We start from the raw sequence: 20,600 nt of genomic DNA on the forward strand, positions 1-20,600 counted from the left end.
GACGAGGAAAGCGTCACCAATTGACACTCTCCCTGGGCGCTTCAGGATTAAGCCCTGAAGCGCCCTAGGGCGAGTGTCAATCAGTGACACTTCGTCACAGAGTGGGGTCAGCAGTCTCACTGAGCCCATCCCACTCTGTGACGCGGCTGGGACTGCTGCCTTCCCTCAAGTTAGCCAATGAGGGAAGGCAGCAGTCCCAACCCTCCTGGGACCTGGAGGCTGAAGGTAAGTGTGTGTGTGTGTATGTGTGTGATGTTTTAAACTGAATGTTTGGCGCGCGCGTGCATGTTTGAGTGTTGTGAGTGTTGTTAATGGATGTGCGTGCGTGTGTGTGTGAAAGAATGAGTGTGTGCGATCTTTTAAAATGAATGTTTGGTGCGTGCGTGCATGTTTCAATGGTATGAGTGTTGTTAATGGATGTGCGTGCATGTCTGTGTGTGAAAGAAAGAGTGTGTGTGTGTGTGTGTGTGTCCCGCCCGCCCCCCTCCCTCTTAAAGCTGCCGGCCGCCACTGCATAGAACCAATACTGTTCATGTCACCTTAACATCATGACTTGCAGGGTTTTAACCAGGAGTTCCCAGTGGTCAACTCCTGCTTCAGACTCATTTTCTGATGTCACCTGGGATCTCATAATGGCCTGTGGTGCATTCTAGATACTAGACTACATAGCCTTAAACATATTCCCACAAAGTAGTTTAATTCCAAGGTTCACCCCCGAATGGAGGATCCCCTTTTCAGTTCAAATTTGTGGGACTGAGTGTGGGTTTACACTTTTAGCATTGTTGCCAAAGAAGCAGAAAGAGAAGTCACCACTTGGTCATGGCTCAGAAGGATAGGAGTAACAGGCTATCTTCAGTGTAACATAGTGAGACAGGAGAGACCCCGCTGACTTATGGTGCAGTTAGCTTTAGTTTCAAGAACTAAGGACCAGGCCAAATACCTTTGGAGAATGTGGCTCAGTAAATTTGGAGATTGAGGCATTGCATTTTGAGTGAAGCAAACTCAACTCCTTGAGCGTTCAGTAGCTCAGAGAAGCAAACTCAGCACCCTCGGAGAAACAAACATTTTTGGAGAGTGAGACACATCAGAGTATCATAGGCTAACCTATAGGGTATCCGCAGCAATTTGAAACATCACCCTGTGATAATCAGATTTACAGGGAGTGCAGAATTATTAGGCAAGTTGTATTTTTGAGGATTCATTTTATTATTGAACAACAACCATGTTCTCAATGAACCCAAAAAACTAATTAATATCAAAGCTGAATATTTTTGGAAGTAGTTTTTAGTTTGTTTTTAGTTTTAGCTATGTTAGGGGGATATCTGTGTGTGCAGGTGACTATTACTGTGCATAATTATTAGGCAACTTAACAAAAAACAAATATATACCCATTTCAATTATTTATTATTACCAGTGAAACCAATATAACATCTCAACATTCACAAATATACATTTCTGACATTCAAAAACAAAACAAAAACAAATCAGTGACCAATATAGCCACCTTTCTTTGCAAGGACACTCAAAAGCCTGCAATCCATGGATTCTGTCAGTGTTTTGATCTGTTCACCATCAACATTGCGTGCAGCAGCAACCACAGCCTCCCAGACACTGTTCAGAGAGGTGTACTGTTTTCCCTCCTTGTAAATCTCACATTTGATGATGGACCACAGGTTCTCAATGGGGTTCAGATCAGGTGAACAAGGAGGCCATGTCATTAGATTTCCTTCTTTTATACCCTTTCTTGCCAGCCACGCTGTGGAGTACTTGGACGCGTGTGATGGAGCATTGTCCTGCATGAAAATCATGTTTTTCTTGAAGGATGCAGACTTCTTCCTGTACCACTGCTTGAAGAAGGTGTCTACCAGGAACTGGCAGTAGGACTGGGAGTTGAGCTTGACTCCATCCTCAACCCGAAAAGGCCCCACAAGCTCATCTTTGATGATACCAGCCCAAACCAGTACTCCACCTCCACCTTGCTGGCGTCTGAGTCGGACTGGAGCTCTCTGCCCTTTACCAATCCAGCCACGGGCCCATCCATCTGGCCCATCAAGACTCACTCTCATTTCATCAGTCCATAAAACCTTAGAAAATCAGTCTTGAGATATTTCTTGGCCCAGTCTTGACGTTTCAGCTTGTGTGTCTTGTTCAGTGGTGGTCGTCTTTCAGCCTTTCTTACCTTGGCCATGTCTCTGAGTATTGCACACCTTGTGCTTTTGGGCACTCCAGTGATGTTGCAGCTCTGAAATATGGCCAAACTGGTGGCAAGTGGCATCGTGGCAGCTGCACGCTTGACTTTTCTCAGTTCATGGGCAGTTATTTTGCGCCTTGGTTTTTCCACACGCTTCTTGCGACCCTGTTGACTATTTTGAATGAAACGCTTGATTGTTCGATGATCACGCTTCAGAAGCTTTGCAATTTTAAGAGTGCTGCATCCCTCTGCAAGATATCTCACTATTTTTGACTTTTCTGAGCCTGTCAAGTCCTTCTTTTGACCCATTTTGCCAAAGGAAAGGAAGTTGCCTAATAATTATGCACACCTGATATAGGGTGTTGATGTCATTAGACCACACCCCTTCTCATTACAGAGATGCACATCACCTAATATGCTTAATTGGTAGTAGGCTTTCGAGCCTATACAGCTTGGAGTAAGACAACATGCATAAAGAGGATGATGTGGTCAAAATACTCATTTGCCTAATAATTCTGCACTCCCTGTAGAACCTTGTGTTTGTGAGATGTAGCACAGAGGAATAGATGCAGATACCTGAGCTAAGCAGATGTCACACCCTGGGATCATCCGATGCAGTATACTAGGATAATGAGATACACCACCCTGCGATGATCAGATGCAAAACCCTGATGCTCTAAGATGCAGCAGCCTATGATTATCAGGTGCAGCACTTTAGGATTATCAAAAGTGGCATCTCAGGATAATCAAATGCAGCACCCTAGGATTAACATGTGCAGCAGTCAAGGATTATTAAGTGTATCACACTGACATTATCAGATGTAACACTCTATTATTATCAAATAAAGCATCCAGGAAGTGTCCGATGCAGCACCCTGGGATAATCAGATGCAGAACGCTGTGGGTTTGAGATACAGCACTATGGGATTACCAGATATAGCACACTGGGATTATCAGATGCAGCAGCCTACAATAATTAGATGCAGCTCCCCAGGATAATCAGATGAAGCATCCAGAGACTCTCAGATGCATCACCCGGGGATAACTGGATTGAGAAATGCAGCAGCCTGGGATTTTAAAATGCTGCACCTTCCAATCGGAAGGTGCAGCATTTTAAAATCCCAGGCTGCTGATAATCATCAGAAGTGTCACATTGGTATTCTCAAATGCAGCACTTATGAACTGTCAAATCTAGCACCCTGGGACAACATGCAGAACCATATGGATATGAGATGCAACACCTTAAGATAATCAAATGCAGCAAAAATGAATTGTCTGATACAGTATTCTGGGATAATCAGATGCACACATGGGGTTATGAGATGCAGCACCCGAGGATTACCAGCTATAGCTCCTTGGGTTTATCAGGTGCAGCACCCTGGGATAATCAAATGCAAAACCCTGAGGTTAAGAGAAGATGCAGCACTCTAGGACAATTAGATGGGGCACCCCTAGATCAGATGAAGCACCCAGAGCTAATCAGATAATTGGATTTGGATGCAGGTCCCTGGTGGTGTGAAATACAGCAGCCTAGATTTATCAGATGCAGCCCCCCCAGTTTATCGGATGTGTCACACACGTATTATCATATGCAGCATTTAGGGATGGCCAAATGCAGCATCCCGGGGTAGTGTGCAGAACCATTTGGATATGAAATGTGCACACTATATGATTTTCAGATGCAGCACCTAGGAAGTATCAGATGCAGCAACCTGAATTAATCAGTTGCAGAACCCTGGAGTAATGAGATGAAGCACCCTGGGATTTCCAAATGCAGTTTCCTTGGGTTATAGAATATAGCACTCAGGGATTACCAGATGCAGCACCCTGGGATAATCAGATGCAGAACCCTGGAGTATGAAGTGCAGTAGATATGGTTATCAAATTCACCATGCTAAAATTATGAGATGTATCACTCTGGGATTATCAGGTACAGTACCATTGGATTATCAGATTCAGCATTCTGAAATAGTCGATGCAGAATCCATAGGGTCAAGAGACAAAGCAGCCTGTGATTTGTAGATGCAGCATCCTAGGATTATCAAGTGTAGCACAATGGGATTAGCAGATGCCATACTTTAGGATTATCAAATACATTGCTCTTGGATTATGACATGCAGCACTCTTGGTTAGTCAGATGCAGAACCCTGCTGTTAGGATGTAGCAGCCTGGAATTATCAGGTGCAGCACCCTAAAATTATCAGATTTAGCAGACAAGGATTATCAAATGGATCACCGTAGGATTATCTGATGCAGTACTCTGAGATTATGACATGCAACACATGGTTAGTCAGATGCACAACGCCGAGTTCATGAGGAATAGCTGTCTAGGATTATTAGTTGCAGCACCCAATGATTTGTCAGATGTAGCACATTGATCAGTTTTTTGCTGAATATAATGCCTTTGTGGAATTATTCCCCATGAGTGCGCCGTCTTTGTTACTTGAAAGGATTGTTTGAATTGTAGCAACGTGCCTCGTGGCGACCCAGGTGCCTGCCATATATAAAGTACATTTTTGTTACCAATCAATTATGTAAAGTATAGTTAACATACATATCATAACAGGATATAATACTTATTTCGGGGTGCATTAAGAACTACTTAGTATACTGCATAAACCATTTCATTTTACACCAAAAAGATGTTGTAAATTGGAGTGTCAATACCAGCACAATTTATTTCCAAGCTAATTTATTTACAGACAAGGCAAATTGTTGTTTTGAAATCTGTCATACCCTTTCCAGACCTATTCGTAGTCGATTCGGGACATATTCTTTATTTTTTTTGCCTACTTTATCAAGACAAACAATAATTCAAAACTGAGCATTCTTATTATGAAGAATGCCCCATTTTCAGCACTATCTATGAGATCCTTTACTGCTGGTACCCCAAAAGACTGTCAGTAAATGTACAAAAACAGCCGGTGTAGCACACCGTACCATTAATCATACATATTATTTGCAATTAGATAAAAGTATAAATTATACAAAATTTATTGAGTAGGGATGCTCTTAATCCCTTATTCTAATCCTATTCACATCTCCCCGACAACGGCCCCCTCATTAACATGATGCTGCACATGAGTGCTAGCTAATGCAAATTGATATCTAAATTTGATCCCTGATATGCATATTTTATACGTTTGTTGTGGAGCTCATTCACTGGTTGTGCAGTAAGCATCCCCTCCCCACCTTGATATGAATGTGTCAAAAACAGTCAAAACACAGAGATTAGACTTTCAAATTCACAGAATCCTGAAGTTGGGAGGTTACATTGTAAGCACATTCTGAGGTAATGTTGAACTATCAGATGTGGCATCCTGGGATTTTCAGACGTTGCACTTTGGGATTATCAAATGCAACGCCCAGGGATTATCAAATGCAGCATACTAATATTTTGAGACTCAGAGTATTGAAAGAAGCAGCTGCTTTGTGAGCTTCGAAGAGGAGGGTGCTTTTTAAAATGAGATATGTGCTAACAGGTTTTTGTGTGATTACACCTCTTGGCTTTCTTTGACACGTTCAGTATTCAAAAGTTTGTCACCATGCTAACCCCTAGATCTTTTTGTGTGATTGGTTGCAGGTTTTATTGGGACCTCACCATGCTACTCCTCATGGTTGGAAATCTGATCATCATCCCCGTGGGCATCACTTTCTTCAAGGATGAGAACACCACACCATGGATTGTTTTCAATGTGGTCTCTGATACTTTCTTCCTCATTGACTTGGTCTTGAACTTCCGCACAGGAATCGTGGTGGAGGACAATACGGAGATAATCCTGGACCCTCAGAGAATTAAAATGAAGTACCTCAAGAGCTGGTTTGTTGTGGATTTTATCTCCTCCATCCCTGTGGACTACATCTTTCTCATTGTGGAAACGCGTATTGACTCTGAGGTATATAAAACAGCTCGGGCCCTTCGGATTGTGCGGTTCACCAAGATTCTCAGCCTGCTGCGCCTGCTACGACTCTCACGACTCATCCGGTACATCCACCAGTGGGAAGAGGTAAGCATTGGACTTACCATCTCTGATGTTTTTGATAGATTGACTGAATCTACTTAGATTACCTTTGTAGAGTACCGCGGAACGCCTCACTTTTGGGATGCTGTATCTGCAGCCATTCATGTCTTTTAAGTCTACACATCTTGGCCTGTAGTTCCTCCCCATCCCTGTTGCAGTCATAGGGATTCCATGGACTTCAATATGGCATGTTTTAGGAGCGACCTCTGACGCCAGAGTTCGCTTTCGTTCCTAGGGAATTAAATTATGGCAGCAACTGATTCTCTGGGATAATGAACTTTGTAAAGTATTCCTGGGTCCAAAATGTTAAGCATTTAATTTGTTCTCTGGATTTCAGCACTTTGTGCAACTGTCAAATGGCTTGATTTCCCAATCATCCCTTTTGTAAGGGAAGTGGCCTATCTCTCTTTTTTTTCTGGGCTTTCCTTAAACAGTTAATGGTAGGTGTCACTAGTTCCCAGATGTAGAAAAGACCTTTCAGCCCATGGATGTATTGTCGAATATAGGAAGTATATTTTAATCTTCAGAAGGGTTTTCTGGGTAGTTCATCTGAGGAAACTGAGATTAGGACGCCACCACAGCCCAGAATTTAATGATATCTTCCAATAGCAATTTGCATATTCACAGGTACATTTTGTGCAGGGGCAAGTTATTCATGGTCACTAGAATATTGTGCATGTGCGCTTTAAGTATGCTGTAGTGATGTTTCCTAATCCAACCACATTGACTGACAAGTTCCTTTTTGCACCACTCATAAAGAAGTATGTGACACGCCAGTAACAGGATTCTTGATTTTAATTGGCTATGCATAGAAAAAGTATAGAGAACATCTGCCTCTGTTATATTTCCTGTCTTGCTTTTTCTCCAGATGACATCAATCAGTCTATAGGTGAGAATTCTGTAGGTTCCTATTTATCCATAGTTCCGGGTAATAGGTCTGTGACTCACAGCTATTCTCACTGGGCTCCTGGACTCTCATTGTAAAGATGGACAAAAGGGCTAGCTTAAAGCATATAGTTTAGGGTAACTTTAAGTTTAGTACAACACAAATGTTGCAGTGAAGATGTCAGTGGTCAACAGAGGAAAGAAGGAAGCAAAGGTGGAAGGTTTTCACAGCAGTTTAATCATAACTCAAGACTACGTCCATATATTTATAGTATACATGGTAAGTAAAACCAAAGAAAACACACAATAGAAAGTAATCTACACAATGCACAATGAAACAGTGACATAAAACAATACAGCAATAAAACCAGGGTCAGGGGCTATGTACGCTATATAATGTTAGCGCTCATCATCACACTCATACAATGAAAAGTGCAGTGCCACAAAGAATGCAGACATGAAACAGATAAAAAGATAAAAAATGTTTGCAGCAATGGATTATTTCTTTTGTGTGTATATTACCGTGGTTGTTACTGTTCAACAAGGAGGATTTACACATCCTCGCACCAAAATGGTTATATTTACGATCCCAGTGTTTATGAACACCCAAAACACAACAAGAACAGAGTGAAGCAAATGACAAATAGTTGACAGTGTACCTGGTATCCTGCAAAGAAAGCGGACAGGATCTCAAAGTTCAGAGTGCGTGTTAACTGCCTTTAAAAGGATTAGTATACCTCGTGGGTTTAGGGTTAGCAATGTCTATTGTCCAAAAATTCAGATAGATCACTACTTTGTGGGGCCGAAAGATCCTTGCTCGGTAGCTCCACATGTATGGTGAAGAGACACAACAAGCTGGTTGATCAGACAATGTCTGGCCCACAGAAATGATTGGGCAGTCCACTAGCACAGATGGTTCCTTCGAGATCTCACTCCATCTGGCTATCTGCAAAGATAACCAAGTGCATGACCACTGCAACGGCATCTTCAAATGACAAACATAGAAAATAACAAACGTTGGTGCAGTGAGGAAGTGTTCTTGTTAGGCAAAGCTACCCTCTCATCTGCAGTTAGTAGCAGGAGATTTCTTGAGCAGCCCTCCTCCCGGTCTCCGGTGTGGGATACAGAGTTCTTGTAAACACTGTCCACATGTATGCACTCCTTGAGCTGGCTGGCAGCCTTGCAAGCAGGTACGGTCGGCATCAGGATAGGCTAGGTGAACAGCTGGGCTTTAGGCTGGTTCCCAGCCATAAGAACGTAGCAGCATTCAAGTCCACTCTCTGACATTACCAACAGTTGTAGGGTCCAGGACGAGAAAGGGTTCAAAAAGCTGGAGTAACGCTTTCGGTTATGTCTAAGTTCAGGCACTTGGGCAGGTGCCCCCTGCTTCTCAGAGTCAGTACATTCGCAAACAGGAACCCAGGAATGCTTCTTGCTGGCATCCCTGTGTAAATGAAGTGAAGACGCTTGGGACAAATGGGGGATGCTTTAAGAAATGTATGAGTTATGAACTTTGAATGCAGTGACATTCCATGTCCTTTGTGAAAATGACTAGAATTAGTCTGCCAGCTAAAAGCTTAGTTCATATTGCCAGTGCATCTCTCATTAAAGTTAGCCATTAATATTCACAACAATGTGCTTTTGTTTAACAATGCCATTTGGAAGACTCAGAATGCGTGTTGCCCAGAGTGGACAGCCCCACTCCACACTTCATCTGACATTTTTTGTTTTAAGGAAAGTCTGTATACAAGGGTCCTGCCATAGAAAGCCCATCTAAAAGTGTAACTGGCGATCTCCATGTAGGCAGAAGGCCCTGCAGTGCATTCTACTGAAAGACCCTTCACAGGCGTCTCTTAAAAGCGGGAAACTGTGCCCATCCCAGTGGGCTGGATTTTGATCGTGTGGGTCAACTCTGCACCCGAAAAAGGAGAATAGACTTCAACCAGTCATTGCTTTCACTATAGGGATTAAAAGGATCTACTCCCATGGTGCTATTGGTTGTGGAGAGACCAAAAAGGGCCTACTTTCTCAGGGTTCACAGTGCACCCATTTGCAAATTGAGGGGTTCCACAGCATCAGGGGCCCCACAACCTATTGCAAAAAATTATATGGTCTGTAGAACGTTCAGAGACAAAGGACAAATGGCAGGAATTACACTGCTTTTGTCCATACTGTCATATTATGTCCATGCAGTTGGAAGAGCCTTCCTTTTGTGTGTACACAATTTTATCGATTGCAGCTTGTCTTGGGTGTAGGGAAAAGTTTGATTCACTACTTATCTTGTGATTGGTTCTGCAATATTGAATCAGGCGAGCAGATCGCGTGAGCACTCCACCTTCGGGACTAGACCAATGTTCCCATCAAGACATAAAGAACCTTTAGACATTGAATCCCTAATTTCTTGAAAGTCTAATTCTAGACCACCAGAGTCCAGCCCAATGGGCCATACAGAGCTTTACAAGTACAATTACACGATAACTGGTGTCTCAATCTTTTCCCTCTGCCCAAACCCAGTCTCCTCTGCTTTTGAAATTGTAAGCCTTAATAACCTCTGGGTTTACCAGCCATACAAGGGTGAAATACGTGTTGTCAGGGGGAAAAATCATTTATAAATCACAATGCATAATGAACAAATACCTGCCCAGGTGAATTAATTTAAGATGAACGGATCATAAAACTGAAACACAAGAGAAGACAAATTATGAACCGAGAATTGTTCTAAGTATTTGTGAATTTGATTGATTACATATGAATCTCCGTTGTAATTTGTGTTAAGGAAGTGACCAATAATATTCTACGGTAAGGGGTTCAGGTGTCCTAGTAGTCTTCTTGAACTCACAGCTTTATTGTGAGTTGTTTTTAATGGGGTGGATGTGGCAGAAACAATGCTAAAATGTATCAAGTTGGGTATGATACCCTCAGCTATAGCTTTGTAAGCTCTCGTGGCTGGACAACTCAAACTCCTCTGCTTTTATATGCCACCCTCTCCCCCACCATGCACATGTCCATCCCTTTCCTCCATTCCGTCATCCTCGGGGTCACCGGGGCCCCCCAATATCTAGCTGTGTCCCTTTTGGCTATTACCGGGGGCTATATTACAAAGCACCGGTTGCTTCCGAGGGAGGTCTATGTCACCCGGGATCCCCAGAAGGATGTTTCTAGGATAGCTCAGTAGAGCAGTCTCTAGCATGTTCCCCAATTTAGTAAGCAGCAGTCTCCAGTAAATGCGTATTATTGGACAAGTCCAAAGCATGTGGAAGTAGTCTCCACACCTTAAACAGTTAGGAGAGGCCACTCTACCCATAATGTAGAGGTGCGCTCTGTCGTAATAAATCTGGTGCAGTATCTTAAGCTAAATGAGCCGTAGGCGGGACCTGATGGCTACCTCTCTTGGGAACATAAGAGCAACTCCCAGTCTATATTCTCCAGAGCTCCGAATGCTGCCTCCCAAGTAGACCTCAATTTGGTGAGGGCTTCTGGCACATTATTATTAAACGTTTTATAAATTGCGAAAACTGCCCTCTCTGGTATCTCACCCATGAACAATCTTCCCGGTAAGGGTGAGTACTCTGGTAGTTCAATGGGCATGCTGTCCGCTCTCCACGCATGTTGGAGTTGGCGATATCGGAAGCGTTGGTGATATTGTTGTTGCAGAGTCGAGTAGGGCAGCACATCTCCTTCTCGCAGTAGATTTCCCACTCTGGAGATCTCTATAGTGTCTCAGTCCCTGAGCCCTTTCAATTTATTGATCTCTGTAAGCAAGTTACCTGCCCATGGAGGAGTCTCTTGTGTGATTTTACCCGCCCAACCAATGCGTCAAGACAATTTATGCCATGCCTCGATCACCACCCAGGTTGCAGGCACGATGCGTTTTGTTCCTCCATTTCCATATAGACAATGTAGATAGGATTTGGTCTGGAATTGCGTTCTTTACAACGCATAAGTGGGATGGGTCCCATCTGCATGACTCCAATCATTGATTACCAAGAGGTGGGATGCCCAGTAGTACGCTCTCAAGTCAGGGAGAGCAATCCCTCCATTATACCAGCTTCCCTACAGCATTTACAAGCTGATCCATGGGTGCTTGTCTTGCAAAACAAGGCCTTTTTCCATCATCTTTAACACCACCTCAGGGCTCGATTAAACTGACCCTCCCATAATAACCTAAGGGCCTTCCTGTGCTTTGCTGGACTAGCGCCATCATTTTTGGCGCTAATCCAGCAAAGCGCCACATTAGCATCATAAATTAGGAAACTATGGTGCTAATGTGCACCATGATGCGCTGTATAGTAAATACAGCGCTCCCATGATGACGTTAGGGTGGCGCAGGGTGACGTAAGAAAAGTAGCGCACCAGAGCTTATGTGCCACTTTTTTGTAAATATGCTCCTAAATGTTCCTGGGCTAGGCAAATCCTTTGTGGGAGGCGCATATCTCAAAACTAACCAGTCGAAGTCAGAATAATATACACACACTCACTCTCTCCCTCCCTCCTCATAAATTATGGCACTAGTCCAAAAATTGCTACAGTAGCGTCATAAATTATGACACTATTGTGCTAACGTGCGCCATGGTGCGCTGTATAGTACCTAAACATGGTGGCGCAGGGTGACCCAAGAAAAGTGGTGCATCAGAGCTGATGTGCCATTTTCTTGTAAATATGTCCCAAAGTGTCCCTGATCTAGGCAAATCCTTTGTGGGAGGAGCGTATCTCAGAACTGGCCTCTCGAAGTCAGAATAATACACACACTCACTCACTCCCCCCCTCTTTCTATCACCCCTTATTCTTCAGCAAGCTTGGATTTCTCCACCTTGGTCCCCATGCGTATAATTTGTAGAGGGATAAGGAGAAGGAGATCACAGGACTGGGACGGGGCTGCTGTGTTGGAGGAACAGAGGTACCAGGGGCTGGTGCTGTTTTAAAAGGGTCTCACAAAGGAGCAGAGCAGAACTGGATCGACCCAGTTGTTTTCAGCTGGCTTTGTTTCAACAACTCACCATTCATGCTTGTCATCCCAGTCTCGCGGATTTCGACTATTTGATGCACCCGTACTGTAGAAAGGATTAAGAACTGAACTTTGATTTTTTTACAGTAGTGTTATATGAGCCCCGGGTTCAGGTCTGCATGCCTAGACGCAAATGTCAGGCGTCCTCTGATGCTTGCAAAACGATGGGTACTCGGTATACAGAAAAGAATTGGCCTCACAAGCGCCCTTGACAATCTGGGCAGCTTGTACAGTCATAAAACCGAACAACACAATCGCCGCAGTCGTGGTTGCTTAAAAAAGACCTGGCAGTTTATTATGACCTCAAAACATATATATGGTGAAAATGGTAACCAAATAACGAAAAGCAGAGTAATCGAATAAAGCAACAAAATAGCACAACGAAATGCAGATGGAGCACTACTTTCTAAGTCACTTACAGAATGCGCTGTGCTCTTTCACTAACTGATCGAGAATGCTGAGAGAAGGGCAGGGCATATCTTACTTAGGGCCAGATGTAGGAACCGGTTCGCAGTTTGCGACATGCAAAATGGCCATTGCGATGCTGATTCACATTTTGCGAGTCGGTACCGACTCGCAAAATGTGAATCCGACTCCCAAATAGGAAGGGGTGTTTCCTTCCTATTTGCGACTCGCACCGCGATGTAGAATTGCTTTGTGACCGCGAAAGCGGTCACAAAGCAATTCGCAGTTAACACCCACTTGAAGTGGGTGGTAACTCATTCTCAAATGGGACCCCTTCCCCATGGGACCCCTTCCCCTTTGTGAATGTCGCTGAAAATATTTTTTCAGATCAGGCATTGGTCCAATGGACCACTGCCTACTCTGAAAAAATGAAACCAAATGGTTTCATTATTTTTTTGAATTGCAACTCGTTTTCCTTTAAGGAAAACAGGCTGCAATAAAAAAAAATTAAAAACAGCTTTATTAAAAAAGCAGTCACAGACATGGAGGTCTGCTGTCTCCAGCAGGCCACCATCCCTGTGAGTGCAGGGACTCGCTATGGGGTCGCAATTTGCGACCCATCTCATTAATATTCATGAGATGGGTCTTTGCGACCCCATAGCGAGTCGCAGAAGGTGTCTGAGACACCTTTCTGCATACAATTTTGCGAGTCGCAAATTGCGAGTCGGTGTGACTCGCAATTTGCAACTCGCAAAATGTTCTGTTCCTACATCTGGCCCTTAGTGAGGAGCGCGTGTCTGAGATTTCCCAATGATCACTTTGGTGTAGCCTGCTGAAATGATTGCATGCCCTGGCGGAAGAGGCATCCAGGTGAATTGGGATGATAGAGTTGGGATGTTAGTGGTAACAATGGGAAGAATTACAATATCGTGAAAAGCAATCTCTTCAAGCTTTTCAAATATATTAAAGTATCCATGCGTGGCTTAGAAAGTGCTTGAGAAAAGCTGACAAGAGGGGGAGAATGTATAACTTTTGATAGAAACCATCAGATGCGTGTCACAGGCTTCAAACTGAGTGATCTAGCTCCAGGGGTGAACTGTTTGCTGCCGTGACAGTTCACATGTCCCTGTGACAGCAAGATAGCTTGTTGAGTTAATTCACATGCTGCACAAATGTGTGTAGCCAGGCTTTATTTTTATGTTTTACTAGGTATTTTACAGTTCCACTGCCACTCTCGAACAATAGAAACGTGTCATTTCCAGCATTGTCAGAACGCATTTAACGAAATAAGTGAAATATATACACATTTGTCATTCTAGATCTGAAAGCTAGATATGTCTTGCTAAAGAGGGATAACGTAGAAACAGCTATAGACAAGAAAGTCTCTGCCGTATTGACAAGAAAGTCTCTACCATACATTCCCCCCTTAGCATAACATACACCACCCAAAAAACGTGCTGCTGATTAAAGGGCCATTGTTATATACATTGTTTTTTCTGCGGTGGGAAACAGTGCATGTTGACATTGTATGTATGAGTCGCCAAGTACTTACTAATCAGAAAATGTCTTCTTCAGACCAGAAACATTGAGTTATAACACGAGTCTTACCAGCAGCAGAAAGAGCCACCAGGTCCCAGTGTTAATCTTTTCCTGCTGAGTCTGGTAGGGAAGGAGGGGTTGGGAAGTAAGTCTTCAGAGTACCATAGGCGCATGCTTCTGTGCTTCCAGTGCTGCTGAGGACAGTGAAACAATACTCGTGCTGCCCAGACAATGCTGGGAGTCCCTGGACCCAGCAGTCAAACCAGTGTTTAATTTGTAAATAAAAACGTGCCAGTGCTCAAAGCCTTCCTCTTAAACATGCAGCAGCTGCAATTAAATGTGCGAACACGGAATACTGAGGCAGCATAATCCTGAAGCCATTTCAGGCCTCTTCAATCCATTTACAGCCACGCCCTGCCCCTTCAGCTCACTCTTGCATCTTTCTGCTTTCTCCCATTGTGATGCTTTTTCGTTTTTCCCTTCCTCTGTCTTTCCCGTATGGGTCTTTTGCTCGCAGCAAATGCTTGGGGCAGAAGAATAAGCGCCGGCCCTCAAAAATAAGTGCCCGTGCTCAGCACCGGAAACAACAAGCACAAATTAAGCACTGAGTCAAACACTCCCCTAGGAAACGACCCTGAGGGCAGGTCTTGCCCTTCTTCTAGATTCCACTGTGTGGTCCGGTGCCCACGGAGCAACCCACAGGTGCAACCTCCAAGGGCCTGCTCTGAGGGACCCGCAGACATAGGAAGCAGGAGGCGATGGGGGTGTCCTTGTTATGCATCTGTGGGCCACAGCAATCCTTAATCTTTTGCTCTACAGTTTAAACCGAAACTCTGCTCTCAATAGCCTAAGGATAATACTAGTTACAAGTGCACTATCATCACTCCGTGCTTGCTCAAAAGCTAAACAAATGTATACAAGGAGGTGCCAGATATACCACAGTCACTGGACTCTATTTACACCGGGAGGCCAGTGGACATCACCACTGGGTGTAGCTACTATATCCCAAAAACTACACATTGCTACTACCAGCCAGCAGCGGAGCAAAGAGGTCAAAAGGGCTACCTCCTGGATAGTACACAAGGTCTATTTGAGATCTCCATAATCTTAAACCACTTAAGGAGCACTGAAACTGCGGGTCGGGGGTCACCTGGGAACAGAGGCCTCTGGGATTGTACCTAAAGAAGAACAAATGCAGAAAACCAGCAGAACAAAAGAACTATTGGAGAGGATGGACCAGCTGCACGCATGTCGGGGATCTTTAACCTACTCACAGGTAAGGGATCTGTCAAGTGGGCAACCTCACAAACTCCACAGAGTGCACGGTTTTCAAATTTACAGACGTTTTTCATATTACTTTAAACTTTGTCCACTGTTAGACAGTCAGGGGGTCATTCTAACCCTGGCGGTCGGCGACCGCCAGGGCTAAAATGACGGAAGCACCGCCAACAGGCTGGCGGTGCTTCCTTGGCCATTCTGACCGCGGTGGTAAAGCCGTGGTTAGAAAAGGGCAACCGGCGGTTTCCCGCCGGTTTACCCCTGGCCCAGGGAATCCTCCGACCCCCTTACCGCCAGGAACAGGATGGCGGTAACGGGTGTCGTGGGGCCCCTGGGGGCCCCTGCAGTGCCCATGCCACTGGCATGGGCACTGCAGGGGCCCCCTAACAGGGCCCCACTAAGATTTTCAGTGTCTGCAAAGCAGACACTGAAAATCGCGACGGGTGCCACTGCACCCGTCGCACCCCTTCGACTCCGCCGGCTCCATTCGGAGCCGGCATCCTCGTAGAAGGGTGTTTCCCGCTGGGCCGGCGGGCGGCCTTCTGGCGGTCGCCCCCGGCCCAGCGGGAAAGCCAGAATGGCGCGCGGTGCGGTCATTCGGCGGTTCCCGCTTGGCGGGCGGCGGTCCCCTCAGTGTTTCCAGCTGTGTACTTCATCAGGGGAATTGAGATACGCTGAAGAAATCCAGTTACATCAGTGCCATTTTTTATGTTTCGCTTCACTGAGCTCGCCAGTCACCTGCAGGGCATTGAGCGGTGTCTCGGAAACCACAAATCCCCAACTGCAGGCAGGCAGGCTGGTAGAGGCCAAGGAAGATGAGCACATACCCTGCAGACAGAGTCCGGGTGCACGTAATGGAATAATTAGCGCTAATGAGAGAGCTCCATCAATCAAGACATTACCCTCATTATCAGTAGGTTGTCAATAATTACAAATTTAACCCAAAGCACTTCAGGTAAAAAAAGCGAAAAGAGGCAGGACCTGGGTAGGCGCGTTTTTGCGATCTATTCTGATTATTTACCGATTTGCAACATGGATTTCTTAAACAAGAGTACCACGGAAAAGGACTACAAACCCTATAGAGTCTGGTCATATCCTTCCGCTGATACATGCAGGCTCATTTGTTTAGAGAAGGGGCCTGCTTTTTTTTGCGAAACTGCTCCAGTTGGTCGTGGAGTGCACAGTTTCAGTGAAGGAAAAAACATACTTGCCAGTCTGACGTGCTATTTATTGCAGCATGGGGATGGTCTCTATTTTACGGTTTTCCAAAGACAAACTCCAAAAGTGGGAGATTGATTTTGGTAAAAAACAAACACAAACAATGTTGATGAAACGTGGCTGTGTGCATATCCATCGCGCCAAAACAAACACAAAAAGATTTGCATGGTGTCAGGTCCTCCGGCGCCGTCCTCCACAGGAGACTCCTATACAGAGGGTGTCTCTGATGAAGGAGGCAGTAGCTTCATCGTCAGAAATACAAGGTTTCTACCAGCTCGAAATGAGGCAGGGGGACCAAGAGGTGGATGAGCGGGACATGGCGCAATTACCACCCAGCTCTAAATGACCCTCGAAGACCCTGCGGACTGTCAGCCCACCCAGAAGCAAGGGGGCATGTAGTTCCCCTTTACGTATGGGGTGGTGGAGATTCATAGGTTGTTAAATCGTGGCTCGTCTTATGGGGCCCTGTTGGCATGGAGAAGGTGCAGTGGAGGACCATTCTCGAGAAAGAAGATTAGGGTGTTAGAGGAGGTTAAAGTTGGCTATACCAATACCACAAAACTCTGTGCTCTTTTTGCCCAGTGACCATGTCACTGCTAGACGTGCATTTTTCACTCATCGTTGCTTTCTTTGAAGAAGAGTGGTGCCCAATCTATCCCTCCCATCCCCTTAGATTAGTGGCACATAGCCCATGCACTGCATAGTAGACACATTTTACCTGGGAAAAGGGAAGTGTTGAATGGCATTTGTTTTTTGATGTCAGACTTTCATGCACCGAACTCTGATACTTTTCTTTAATATCTATTGGGTTAGTTGTGATGTAAATACATATCTAGTTCATAACCTACTCTGCCTGAAATACATTTGGGTTTTACTGACTAGCTACCTCGTCTGGAGCCAACAGCAGGGGCGGCTCCTCCATTAGGGCGGAGGAGCGTCTCCCCCCGCCAGGAGCAACAGGAGCTGCAACCTTTAGAAACAAAACGATGATAAACACTGCTTATTGTCATTTTGTTTCTAAAGGGGCGGGGCAATGGGGGTGACGAGCATGGAGGGGAGTGCACAGAGCACTCCCCACCGTGCGCATGTATGTTTGGACGGCCGTCTCAGGCTGGCAAAACACACATGCGCACATGGTCTCTCTCCAACCCTGCACAAGAGACAGGCTCCCAGTCTGCGCTGGAGCGCCCAGCTGGGGCGCTCCAGCCAATCATAACACTGCTCTGAGCAGCGTCATGATTGGCGCATGGCAGGCTGGGGGCCTGTGCCTGGAGTGCCACGGCAGTGACGCGGGAGCAGCACGGCTGCAAGGTAAGTAGATTTTCATTATATATATATATATATATATATATATATATATATATATATATATATATATATATATAAATGTATTTTGGCCTCGCCCCGCCACCATGCTGAGTTGCCAGCCGCGACTGGCTAACAGAAACTTCATTGCACAGTGAGTTAGGCAGTGTTTAAATCACAAGGCAATTTAGCCTTTCACCCTTTCATATGCATAAAAGTGAACTGTTGACCTGTTGACTTAAACTCTAGACCTATTATTTAGGGAGCACCAACATGGCAAAACTATAGACAAGGGAGGTGTTATACAAGGAGACATATCACTGTAGCCCACCCTAAAGCATTGAAAACACTGGAGTATAGGCCAATCTGGATTTGGTGAAAGGCATTTCTCTCAATTTCCTCTAAGTCTGCCTTTGCTTTTCCAGAATCATTGGTCTCCTATTCCTCTGCAAGAACCTCATAAATTATTTTCCCAACAGGTTTGTCTGGAAGTTGTCCATTGCCTTGAGTATTCTTTCTATGAAAACATTTTATAACTATGTACTTGAGTATCGCCAGTCTAGACTCTTGCATGCTGTAGGAAGCTGCCTCTTTATATAGTATACTAAAAAGATGTATGCTATGTAAAGAGTCCAGGTATTCCCTTAGAAGTGGACAGGGTTTTCTTTAAAAATTCCAAGTGCTCTATTTGTGGTAGTGTGGTTGAGCAGCTTAGGCTAATCAAAGATGAGTGTTAGACATTTTTTTCAGACACTAAGTCAATAAATGAGACACACACACTCAAAAAGGAGATCCACACCAAGTTAGAAAATAACACGTATTTTGATATATTTTTTAACACCAAGAAGTTTGTTATTGGGTAAGTACTTTTTAAGTTAGCAGTTTCGGAGTATACAGCAAATACACTTGCATTCACTTTAATGCAGTAATGTAATCCTAGGGGAAAAGAAACATACTGTATACAGGTACATGGCAACAACTTACAGGACTGGCCTTCTGGAGTTAAGGTAAGTATGGGGCAAGGTCCAAAGCAGCACCAACATGTCACTTCAGGAGATACTGTGGCGTCCCGGTGCAGAGGTGCTTTTCAGCATCAGGTATTCCATTCACTTGAAACGGAAATGTTCCTGAGGAAAAGAGGCTGCAAATAGGGACTGGGTGACAGTACGGCTGAATCCAAATGAGGGATCAGGTCTTGGGGGTCTCAGGTACGCAGGCACAATGTCAGTTTACAGCAACTTTGACTGGGGCCCCCTTGTGCAGTGGGTCTTTGTCTGTCATGGTCGTGTTCCAGGAGGCACTCGCAGTTCTTGGTAGTCTGCAGAAACAGGCTTCAGGGAATACTGGGGGGATAGGGGGGCAGTGTGGTCAAACCCAAAGGGGGTCTCAGCTCTTGAGGTTCTCAGGACTCCGTTGGGCCATTTCGACTCGGGCTGGGAGGCTCAGGTGCAATGGTGCTTTCCGGTGTTGGGTTTTTGGGCTTTCAGTACTCTCGGGTTGGAGGCTGCAAACGTGCAGGAAAGCAGCTCCTCTGCTCCTAGGGAGACTGGTTTTGGCCCTTGAAGTGCTGGCAGTCTTCCCAGGCTTTTGAAGGGCAAAACAGCCACAGGACGAGACAACTTTGGCAGAATTTTTCAGTTCAGCAAGCAGGCCGGCAGGGTTGGCACAAAGTCAGTTGTTGTTCCTCAGTTCCTGCTTTTCACGGCTCTTTGGTGTCTTTCTTCCTTGTAAGCCAGTAGAATCTCATTTCTGGTAGCAGGGCTGCCTCCTAAATACTCAATTTAGGGACGTTAAAGGGAGTGTTAGGTAGTAGCCAATGGGCTGCCTACCTTTAGGGTGACAACACCCTCTCAATGACCACTTCCTGTGGGGAGTAGGCACAACCGTGACCAAGTGAGCCTATTTCCACCAAAACCAAGATGGTGAAATTCTGAATTTTGTGTTCACATCAGGTAGCCTACTTTGGAGGTGTGGCTAGCCTGAGTGTATAACACGCCTCCTGACTAGCTAATTTTCCATCTGTCCTGGTGCCAAATAGGCCTCAGGGCAGGGGGTGGCCTCTCCCTGGACTGGGGGAAGCTGGGGGTCGCATAGCAAAGGCACCAAGGACTTTGACGTCCTGGGCCTTGGTATGCTTATTACTAGCCATGCTGCTTGGAGGAGGTGTAAACACCTCCTGCCAGAGCAAGCATTGTGTCTGGCCACTGAGAGCAGAGCTCTCACCTCCTGTTGGGAGGGTGGTCAGGAAAGCATCTGTGGTGGCAGGTTGGACTGAAACAGTTAGCCAGCACACTAGTTGTTGGTAGGTTTTCAGGAGGCACCTCTAAGGTGCCCTCTGGGTGCATGCATTAATAAATCCATCCTTGGAATTAGTGTGAGTTCTTTATTAATACAGGATGTTTGATACTAAACACCTTTGGTTTCAGTGAAGCCATCATGTAGCTGGGGTACTCCAGTATCAGGTACATATACTCAGGATGGCTTCTCTGTTCACTTACTATGTCCAAGAATCGGCAAAGGCGTAATAGGTACATATCTGCTCATGCATATATGTCCACACACGTACTATAATGCACTCTGCCTTAGGGCCGAAAGGCCTTCGATAGCGGTGACTTACATATATTGCATGCAGTATCATTGGCCATGGCACACAGGCTGTGTGCCATGTCATGTTTTCACTGTTGTCTGCACCATTTCACGCAACATGCAATGGCAGTTTGCATGCAGTATGGTGAGGGGTCCCTTAGAGTGG

The 20,600-nt window shown here is 45.1% G+C and overlaps 1 protein-coding gene across 1 annotated transcript in view; it reads left to right on the forward strand.

Annotated features, from left to right (window-relative positions):
• The window catches only part of HCN4 (hyperpolarization activated cyclic nucleotide gated potassium channel 4), a 674,065-nt gene that overhangs the window by 361,540 nt on the left and 291,925 nt on the right, over positions 1-20,600 (forward strand). Inside the window, exon 2 of the mRNA XM_069222233.1 lies at positions 5,775-6,198. Coding sequence (XP_069078334.1) covers positions 5,775-6,198 — 424 coding nt within the window. The remainder of the gene's footprint in view (positions 1-5,774; positions 6,199-20,600) is intronic.

Source organism: Pleurodeles waltl, chromosome 3_1 (assembly GCF_031143425.1).
Source record: "Pleurodeles waltl isolate 20211129_DDA chromosome 3_1, aPleWal1.hap1.20221129, whole genome shotgun sequence".
Taxonomy (NCBI): domain Eukaryota; kingdom Metazoa; phylum Chordata; class Amphibia; order Caudata; family Salamandridae; genus Pleurodeles; species Pleurodeles waltl.